General features: G+C 40.8%; 1 protein-coding gene across 5 annotated transcripts in view; it reads left to right on the forward strand.

Moving 5' to 3' along the window:
* The window catches only part of ARID1B (AT-rich interaction domain 1B), an 843,008-nt gene extending 832,332 nt beyond the window's left edge, over positions 1–10,676 (forward strand). For all 5 annotated transcript variants that reach the window (XM_086926863.1, XM_086926866.1, XM_086926865.1 and 2 more), the window contains one exon: positions 7,607–10,676. In XM_086926863.1, the coding sequence (XP_086782989.1) occupies positions 7,607–9,343 (1,737 nt within the window). In that variant the 3' untranslated portion in view covers positions 9,344–10,676. The remainder of the gene's footprint in view (positions 1–7,606) is intronic.
* The last annotated feature ends 267 nt before the right edge of the window (positions 10,677–10,943 follow it).

Here is a 10,943-nt window from a genome sequence, read left to right on the forward strand (position 1 = left end):
TAGTTTGTTACCTCGTGTTTGCAATTGCATGTCGCATAAATGTGCAGGTCCTTTCATGAGGAAGTAGGCCCTTTTGCAGTAACCAACTTTCACATGATGTATAGATCCTGATTCCTTCTACTAGATACCTAACAGCAAAAACACACATTTCCTGCCTGTAAAATCGTCTGAAAATGTTTCAATGTCACTGCACCAACGAAGCTTTGCTTATTTGAAATATGTGTCTGCCTCCCCATTCTTCCACCCTATGGCTCCCCAGCATGATTAAAGCAGTGGTGGGAGTAGAAACCACTATGCATCCTAATTTTATAGTGTTATGACCATAGATAGCAACACTTGTTGGAGTGGAAAGAAACTCCGTGCATCTGATTCTAAATTTGTGGATTACAGACATGGATCAGCTTCCATCAACCCAATATCATTTCTTCTAAAGGGTTAGGTAACCTCAGATTAGTGCAAGTGTGCACAAGGTTATTTTTGGGATTTTTAAATGTTAATGTTTTAACTTTTTTAATACACTAAATACTGTCATTGGAAATCTATAGATACAGTGGTTTTGTTTTCACCATCTTAAAAAATTATCTGATTCCTGCAAAGTATGGCTAAAATAAACCTTAAGAACCCTGTTATTCTTCCTCCTTCTTTGATGGGTTTGTAATTATTCTGACTTATTACTCAGAATTAATATTATAATTCTGAATTATATTATAGCTCTGAATTATTGATATTATAATTCTTCCTCCTTCATTGATGGATTCGGAGTTATTTAATACCCACTGACTTAAAAAAAAATATTATTTCTATTTTCTGGTATTTAGGTAATGAGATAGACCTGCATAAAGAACAAAAAAGGGCAGTTCTCCAGCATTGGATCTTTTATATATTCACATGTTTGAATAATTCCCAGTCGTCAGGCTGGAAATCTCCGGTACATTAAGATAGCAGTATAGAGTGTACAATATAACCGTATGTAATGTAAAATGGCCATAGGCCTGAAACAACATAGTATGTTTAGTAACGCATTCACCTCATTAAAAAAAAACTCATTTGAAAAAACCCAAACTTCATCCAATGAAGTGGAAGCTTAAGGTCTCTCCTACTCCCCCTAGATTCCACCTAGCTCAGATTGTTATCACACGTTGTGTGTGAGGGAGTCCCCAGTTCGAGGTCTGCTCTAACCTTTCAGTGAACCTTAAATTGTTTCCATTTCGACCTGCCCTAAATTTGAACCAGTCATATATTCAGCACTACTGTACTGTGAGATGTTTTTAGGAAAGACTGTTAACATTTCTAGACCCGGGAGATCTTCATGGCTGACAAAAAGAAGAGATTTCGTTTTAAAACCTGTTTATCTTGTGGCAGCAAGAAAATTTACACAGATGACACACTCTCGGCGTATTTATTGTCTTTTTCCTAAGCATGTCAGCAGAATGCAAGATCTGTAAGTCTTTATTCCACTTAAACTCTTAAGGATAGTGACAGGAAATTAGCGTTATTTCTTATGAATAAACAGCATTTTACTCCTTCTAAAGGAGATGTCCCCTCTCAGGGGAAAATTCTGCGAGAAGTGCCCCCCAGCACTTCCATGAAGGCAGCGCACAGGGAGAATTTGATAGTTTACTGAACATGATCTATTTAGTATAGCGCTTGGAGCCACCTCCTCCGCTGAGAAACTAGAGCCTAAGAGTACAGAAACTCATATGTGACAAAAAAGAAGAAATCTTCAAAGGAAACCTTGTTGATAAGAAAACCATTGAGATCGAAGACCTTAACTCCTTTGTCGCCGACAAAGATCCCGAATTCAACGACACCATCAATAACTACACCGCCGATGAAGACCCCGTCGAGCATGCCTTCGCTGGTGAGAAGACTGTCGAAGTCGAACATGACTACGAAGACGAACATACCATCAACGGCATCACTGTTGAGAACCACATGGTCAATAAAAAAGATAGTAGAAAATGATTTTCAACGTTAAGGGTGAGGAATGTACCTCCAGTTTAATTATTTGTCAGCTCAAGATGAAGAAGCTAGTGATTATGCCTCACTGACAGCCCAAAGCAATTGGCTGTAAGGTATGTCCCAGATTTTGAAGTGGACTCAATGGACGATGAGAAGTCCTACAGTGAATGTGTGTCAGCAAGGGATACAAGTCTGGAAGTACGCAAATGGATTTAAGGCAGAAACCACCTAGATATTACAACGAGGTAGATGATAGTTCAAGTACCAATGGCTCTCTAATCGACTTGCAACAAATGAGGGGTATTTTTACTAAATTATTGCTGCAGCAACCATCTAATAATCCTAACAGGGGGTTACCTGCTGCTCCCATCCTCCCGACTCCTCAACTTGCTCCTTTACCAGTTTCATCTCCTAGGCAGCCATCACCGCTACCACCTCCTCCAGCACAAAGGGGATTGGTCCATGGAGAAGACATGAATGCTGTTTACTCGAATGGTTTTACCTATTCTGATGCAGAAGGAGAGAAAGGTTAGCTACCACCAGACAGTGATTGAAGGGATGATAATGATGGCTGAGATGTTTTTGTCCAAAGTGGAAACATTGGGCCAATTCCACAAGGTGCTACAGATGATAAATCTAAATCTCACTTGTTGATTAAAAGTGCTGCCAAGAATTCAACCTACCAGTGACCCCTGTAGAACAATCATGTTTTCTATAGGACTTAAAGACAAACCTCCGAAATATGTTAAATCCATACCTACTCTTGACTGTCTGGTGAGAGGTCTGAAATTAATGACTACACCTGCTCCCGTTCCAGCTGTGAAACCTCTCCTGGAAAATAAATACAGAGCCCGGTATTCAGCTACAGCTTGCTGTATCAGTAATTGCTTCAGCAGCTCAGAGAAGAATCAACACCCCCAATCACACTGTCATCTAGTCTGCGGGACAATTATAGCAAATTTATTGACAGGTTGTTACAATTGGCAGATGTAGCATGACACAGCTCCATTACTGCATCTTATCCCTGAGGATAAAAGGGAAACAGCTAGAGCTATTCTAAAGGAAGGAGAACTAACCTCTTCTTTCATTATTGACGTGGCAAGAGATGCGTCAAATACAGGTATTTTCCAGTTGGCAGGAGGGACTGTATTAAGGAGTCAAGGCTTGTTAGAATCCACAGCCTTCCATAGTGATGTCCAATTTAAAATGCCTTTTGATGGGCTCACTCTTTTTGGTAAACATGTTAATGAAGCTCTGCAAGGCCTTAAAACCGACACCAATGCAGCAAGGGCACTAGGACAGATGCAGTATCACAGATTTGGGACATCTACTTTTCGTGGCTCACGGAGATCACACATTTTCAGAGCAGGATTCAACCAGTATGGAGGTGAAGGACGCCCTTTTTATCCTCAAAGACTGTCTGAATACAATCAAGAATACGCCTTTAATAAAAACCAAAGACAAACTTGGAGGTCTGCAGGAAGGAAAGGAGGCTCTCCACAAGTCCAAACCAATGATAATTAGAAGAGAGCTTTACTCCCAGCACGCCCCCCTCCCCTTTCCTGTCCGGTCCTTAGGAGTTGGGGGGCAGAATTTCCCTTTTTGCACCCTCATGGAATAATATAACATAAAAGACAAATGGGTGTACAAATTGTCCAGTCAGGCCATATATTGGAGTTAATCCAGAGGCCCCCAGTTTGTCCTCCAAGAAAGGAGCATCATCCTCAATTGAAGGAGTCACAAATGGAAATTCTCATGCTTCTTTACAAAGGAGCCGTAGAAATTGTCCCCAAGCCTCAAATGAATCAAGCCTTCTATTCCAGGTTCTTCCTAATAAAAAAGAAAACTGGTCAATGGAGGATACTGGACTGTACAGAGCTGAACAAATGTTGTAAGTAACAGTTGTTTCGGATGCTTACCCTACAAGAAGTCCTCCTGATGATGAATTAAAGGGATTTTTTGACCTCTTTGGACTTTCTGGATGCTTACTTTGACATACCCATTCAACAAATAAACAGGCAGTCCCTTCAGTTCTCAATAGCGGGTGAGCACTACCAGGTCAAGGTGCTCCGTTTTGGGCTCAACCAAGAATATTCACCAACTGTCTCGCTCCAGTTGCTGTTTTTCTTAGGAGAGAAGCTCACCAGGTGTTCCCAGACCCAGACAACTGGTTAGTCAAAGCGCCATTCAGAGAAAAAGGAAAAGCTTCCACGAAGGCTTGCATTAATCCCTTCCACAAATTAGGCATCACTTTGAGCAGGGAGATATCTTCATTGGTGCCCCAAACAAGATCCAATTTCAGAGAGCAAAATTCGACACTCAATTGGGGAAACGTTCGCCTTACCATCAGCAGAAATAAATACAAAGTTATAGATTAATTCAAAGACTATTGCTGGAAAGCAGTTGGTCTAAGTGAGGCAATACAAATCCCTAATCGGTATGATGGGATCATGCATAGGTCTCATTCCATTTTGCAGGTCTTGTATGAGACCTGTTCAGCAAGGGCTGGATTCGCAATGGAAACAGGTGGAAGGCTCATGGGGAGATATGGTCTGCGCTTCCTACCAATACCAGGTTATTACTCAGCAAGGATGCATCCATGGACAAATGGGGAGTCAACCTGCAAGAGCTTTCAACAAGAGGTCATTGACCAAATGCAGAGAAAAAGCTCCACATTAATTTGTTGGAACTGCGTGCCATAAAAATGGGTTTACAAGCATTCCTTCCCAAATTGGCAGGTCCGATAGTTCCAGTCAGAACAGACACCACAACATCCATGTTATACATAGCCAAGCAAGAAGTAACGCAATCCAAGATCCTTTCAGAAAAAGATCAGTTGCTGTGGAATTGGGCTGTTTGTCACAGGATAGACATTGCTGTGGAACATCTGCGAGGCTGTTATAACGATCAGGCAGATGCGCTCAACTGGCAAATTATGGATTTCCACGAGAAGGCACTAGAATAGAAACAGGTGGATTACATTTTCAATCAGTGGAGTCACCCTACAATCGATCTGCTACTCTGAACAGCAAGAAATGCCTGTGCTTTGCAAGCATGTTTTGGTATCCAGGGACGATGGGCAATGCTCTTTTGATTAGTTGGTCCAAGATATTTACCTACGCCTTTCCATCTTTTCCCCTGAGCCTTAGGGTGTTGAAAGCCACGGTAGAACATTGCACTCTGATCCTCATTGCTCTGGCATGGCCTCGCAAGTACTGGTACAGCGAGCTGGTGCAGTTGGCAGTATTTCCAGCCATTCCTTTGAAGGTGCATCCCAGGATGTTGTCCAGACATCATTGAGAGATTCTCCACAACAATCCCATGTCACTAAACTTGACAGCATGGTACTCGACCACCTACAATTTGGTCATCTGGATCTGTTGCTAGTCTGCAAACAGATTGTAGCACAGGCTTGCGCTCCAGCAAAACAATGAGACTTGCAAAGCTAACTGGAAACATTTCTGTGTCTGGTGCAGGGACAATGGTCATCGTTTGCTTCAAGTAAAGACTGCTCAGATCCTGCCATATTTGCTAAGCTTTGCCAAAAGTGGTTTCAAATATTCTTCAGTTAGGGTCCATCTGACTGCAATATCGAGATTCAGAAGAACAGTTAGTTCAACGTCTACTTTGTTTTCCAAAAGTATCATTAAAAAGTTCATGAAAGGACTTTTTAAAACATTTTCACCTATCCAACATCCTCTGGTTCCATGGGAACTTAATACAGTCCTCCATCAGCTGATGTTACCTCCATTTGAGCCTATACATAGAGCGGATTTAAAATTTGTTTCATGAACCACAGCACTACTCCTGGCTTTGACATCCATTAGGAGAGTGGGAGAGATTCAGGCATTTACCATCAGAGAACCCTTTCTCTGGTTTAGTAAGGACAAAGTGATACCCAGAATCAATCCTAAATTGACTCCTAAGGCGCCTACTGACTTCAATTTGAATGAGCCTTTTATTCTTGGATCCTTTACCTAATCCATTTTCACCAGCATAAAGATATTATACACTCTAGATAGAGGTTGCAAGTTCTGTATACACAAAATCAAGGACATACGCACATCAGGCCAGCTATTTGTTTAATTTGCAAAGCCACAAAAAGGCCAAGCCTTGTCCAAACAGGTGATAGCACATTGGTTGTCCGCCTGGATTGCTTTCTGTCATGTCAAAGCCAGTTATCGTCTCCAGGGAAGATTGAGGGCGCAATCCACCAAGGGCATCACTTGAACTGCAGCACTCTATGCTGGGGTGCCTTTCAGATACATTGGCAGTGAAGCCACCCAGAGGAGCAGGCATACGTTTTCGAAGCATTACTATCTTGACATGGGCGCAGAAGCTGATGTAGCAGTAGATCAGGCAGTCCAGAGAAACCTTTTTCACTAAAGGTGAGCCTGCTTCCCGCTTTGTTAGTATTTCATAATGTGTACTGCTTGCTGTTCTGATCCAAGCATGTGAATATATAAAAGATCCAAAGTTGGAGAAGAAACTACTTTCTTACCTGTAACTTTAGTTCTCCAACATTGGTATCTTTTATATATTCACATGCAACCCTCCCTCCCTCCTGGTTAGAGGCTCATTGTGTTTTATTCTCACACTTATGCTTTGAAATCTGAGCTATAGTGGTCTCTAGGGGGAATAGGAGTGCTTAGGCTTCCACCTTAATGGATGAAGTTTGGGGTGGATGTTTTACTAAACATACTATGTTCTTTCAGGTCTATGGCCATTTTACATTATATGCTATTATATATTTTTTACACTTCATATTTCTATTTTAATACTGAGGTCAAGAGTTTTGTCAGTTGGTGCTCTGCTAGCTCCTAATATTTTTTTCTAATAATTCAGTGTTTCTGATAGCATCATTCCCCTGATTCTCTTTATGTCCTCAAACAAAGGTAAGGGATCTTTCTTGCCCCAAAGAAAGGCCTTTTCAGTCAATTGGTAAATGCGCATTTGCCATGTTAAGTGTTAAGAATTCTAAAATTGCCATTTTGCCGATAGCTGGCAAAATGATGTGTAGTGTGTTTCTAGCTGTTTTAGTCTTTACTTGTGGGCAGGTTTGTTTTGCATATTTTGTGATGTCTGATCATAGGAATGCATGTTGCTTCTACAAACTGGGTACCGTTTACTTTGAGCTTATCTAATCAGTTATGGATAATCGGAACCATTGTGAATGCATAGACTCTTTATGATTGGAACAGCCTTGCAAATCATTGGTACATACATTGCTGGCATAATACCTGTGGTGCAGTGCAGTCGTGAACCTTCAACTTGTCTCGCTGTATTTTTACTGCATTCTAGCAGTCTTTGAAAAGTGGTTATGCATTTGAAAATGTTGTATTAGTGGGCCCTCAATTAAAACATTCTCATATTTGTGTGATTTTCCTTTAAAAGTACATATTACGAAGAGCAAATTGTACAGCACAAACTTGCTCACAAATTTGGCAGACTCCTGTGTTTTGCTTCCTATCTTACAGGACTACATTTGGGTAATGGTAGAACGCCAGTGTTTCCCAACCGTAAAGTTGTTCATACGTGTGATTTCCCCTATCTCCCCCCCCCCCCCCGATACCAACCCCCCCCCCGGAAGCATAGTTCGAATGTAAAGTTACCATTCTAATTTTGCCTTTTTCTGTTCCCACAGTTATCTGGATTTCTTGAACTTTTGGTGGAATATTTTAGAAAATGCCTTGTGGACATTTTTGGAATTTTGAAAGAGTATGAAGTCGGAGACCCAAGTCAAAAAGCCCTTGGCCACAACAGGGAGAAGATGAACGACAATCTTTCAGTGCCAGAGGAGTATGAGGAAATTGATTATGGAGAATATGAAGTGGATGAGGATGAGGAGGAAGAAGAGGGGGAGGAGAATAAGGAAGAAGAAAAGACTGAAGAGGATGGAGAAGATGAGAAAAGTATAACCACAGCCAGTATTTGTGATACAGTTGAAAAGCCAAAACAAGCCAGTAAATATGACAAGTATCCCATAAAGATTGTTAAAAAGAATAGCCTGTATGTCATTGACCATTCTGACAGACTTGGCCGTGTACAGGAGTTTAATAGTGGGCTCCTCCATTGGCAACTGGGTGGGGGTGACACAACTGAACACATCCAAACTCATTTTGAGAGCAAAATGGATATTCCATTCCGCAAGAGAGCAACCCCTTCCTTGAATTCCCCAAGCAAAAAGAGGATAGTTCTAGATGACGAAAGGCTGAGGGAATCGGATGAGCAGACGGAAAAAAGAATAATTGCAACTATTGATGATGTCCTCTCAGCTCGACCTGGGGCACTGCCTGAAGACTCTCACAGCCCCTGCTCACAGGCAGACAACACCAAATTTCCCTTTGGAATTCATCAAGCCAAAAGTCACCGAAATTTTAAACTACTGGAGGATGAACCTAGAAGTCGAGACGAGACTCCTCTGTGCAAGATCGCTCACTGGCAGGACTCCTTATCTAAGCGCTGCATTTGTGTGTCAAATATTGTCCGTAGTTTGTCCTTTGTGCCTGGCAATGATGCCGAGATGTCCAAGCATCCTGGTTTGGTGCTGATACTGGGAAAGCTTATCCTTCTTCACCACGAGCATCCTGAGAGAAAACGAGCACCACAGACCTATGAGAAGGATGAAGAGGAGGACAAGGGGGTTTCCTGCAGCAAGGATGAGTGGTGGTGGGACTGCCTCGAAGTCTTGAGGGAGAATTCTTTGGTCACATTAGCCAACATTTCTGGGCAGCTAGACTTGTCTGCTTATACAGAAAGCATATGTTTGCCAATTTTGGATGGCTTGCTACATTTTATGGTATGCCCGTCTGCTGAGGCACAGGATCCGTTTCCAACTGTGGGGCCCAACTCAGTTCTGTCCCCTCAAAGACTGGTGCTGGAAACCCTGTGCAAACTAAGTATCCAGGATAGCAATGTGGACCTTATCTTGGCTACTCCTCCATTCAGTCGGCAAGAAAAACTCTATGCTACTTTAGTTAGGTACATTGGGGAACGTAAGAACACCGTATGCAGAGAAATGTCTGTGGCGTTCTTATCAAACCTTGCTCAAGGGGACACATTAGTGGCAAGGGCAATAGCTGTGCAAAAAGGAAGCATTGGCAACTTGATTAGTTTCCTGGAGGACGGGGTCACCATTGCCCAGTACCAACAAAGCCAGCATAACCTCATACACATGCAACCGCCACCTCTGGAGCCTCCTAGTGTAGACATGATGTGCAGGGCAGCCAAGGCCTTGCTCGCCATGGCTAGAGTTGAAGAAAATCGTTCCGAGTTCCTTTTGCAGGAAGGCCGCCTACTGGATATCTCAATATCAACTATCCTGAACTCTGCAGTTGCCTCTGTGATCTGTGATGTACTTTTTCAAATTGGACAATTATGACATAGGTGGGAAGCCAAGCATGTGTGAGTGGAGATTAAAGGTCACATATAACTGGCTGTTTTCAATTCCTTCTGATCCATTTTAGGAAAAAGAAGGAAATATTAAAAAAAAGTATCTTTGCTCCTCTGCCCCATTTGCTATTTACCAATTGGGAATTAAAGAAATTATTAATTTAAACACGTATGAAATTTAATATTTGCTGTTAATGTGTACAAGTACATTTTTATTTTATTTTTTTTAACCAAAGTTGCTGTCTAGTACATTCAAAGGTCATGTTTTTTTTCCATAGATTTTAATTTTCAATGTTATTTTCCATGTTTGTATTGCATTTTTGGGAAGCGAACTAGTGACTTTAAAATTGAAATGTTATTGCAAAAATTCTCTCAGAAAATGTTGACACTTTGAAGATTTACGGTGCATACAATGCCAGTTACTGTATTTTGGTTGCTTCTGGAATTTTTTCCAAAAAAGAGTAGAACCTGTGTCCTATCACCTAAAAATCTGTGCAATAGAACTTCTAGTGATGTAGGTGTAGGGGATCAAGGAGGTGTGTCGGTAGTCAAATATGATATTGGTTTCTCTACAGGACAATGGATACGTTAGGCTAGGAGCAAAACAAACATACAAAAAAGAAAAGTGAAAAAAAATCAACAAGCATTTCAGAGTGACAATAAAAAATAAAAACTGACAATGGACAACAATTGCTTCCTCATCAGTACTGTTGTATCCACTCTGATGTTTGACCTTCCACATGATGACGGTTTTCCACAATTTCTTTAATAATTTTAAAAGTATGTTTTTATACTGCCCTGGGGTCGTGATGTGTATAGCAAGATTACATTGAAACGGCCGTATTTGTCGCCATCCCCTTTTTCATGCAGCATTCAGATTTGTTTCTCATGACGTGGTAAGTATAAGGTGTCAGTATGATTACGCCTGTTATTTTATTTTATTATTCTCATAATTTGGGCCATATCTCCAAACGAGAGTGATGTAGACGTCTCTGGCTGTATAAAGTCGTTCTTGCTTCCGGAGCATATCTGATCATAAATTGCTTCATAATCAAGGTGTGGAAATGGTTACTTGCAGAATTATGACATAACGGTTACAGTATACAGTTAACATTTACAAAACACAAGAATGAAGAAACACGTCAATGATTTTTTTCATTGATGGTAATCAGCATATTTGTATTTCAAAATAATGTAGTAAAAAGAAAAAAAAATTGATGTAAATTCCTCCTTTTCCTCTGGCTTAACGAATATCATTTATTCAGTATAAAACCTTTATACTATATGTTCCACATGTTAAGAATAAATGTACATTAAATCTTGTTAAGCACTGTGATGAGTGTTCTTGAATAATGTCCTTATTTGTTGTTTAATTCACAGCAAGCAAAGTGGCTAGCAATGAGTCTTAACTTTTATTACAATAGATTTGGTTAAATATCGTGGTCTTTTGGATGTTATTGCCAATGCAACTGCCTTTGATGGGTTGGGATGTATGTGTTATTTTGATCCCTTTGCTTGTCTTCCCATTAACTTTCCTCGTCTGTCTCTCACATTGTCTCCTATCCGTTCTGCTTTAGTTCCAAATTAAA

Source organism: Lissotriton vulgaris, chromosome 6 (assembly GCF_964263255.1).
Source record: "Lissotriton vulgaris chromosome 6, aLisVul1.2, whole genome shotgun sequence".
In the NCBI taxonomy this organism is placed as follows: domain Eukaryota; kingdom Metazoa; phylum Chordata; class Amphibia; order Caudata; family Salamandridae; genus Lissotriton; species Lissotriton vulgaris.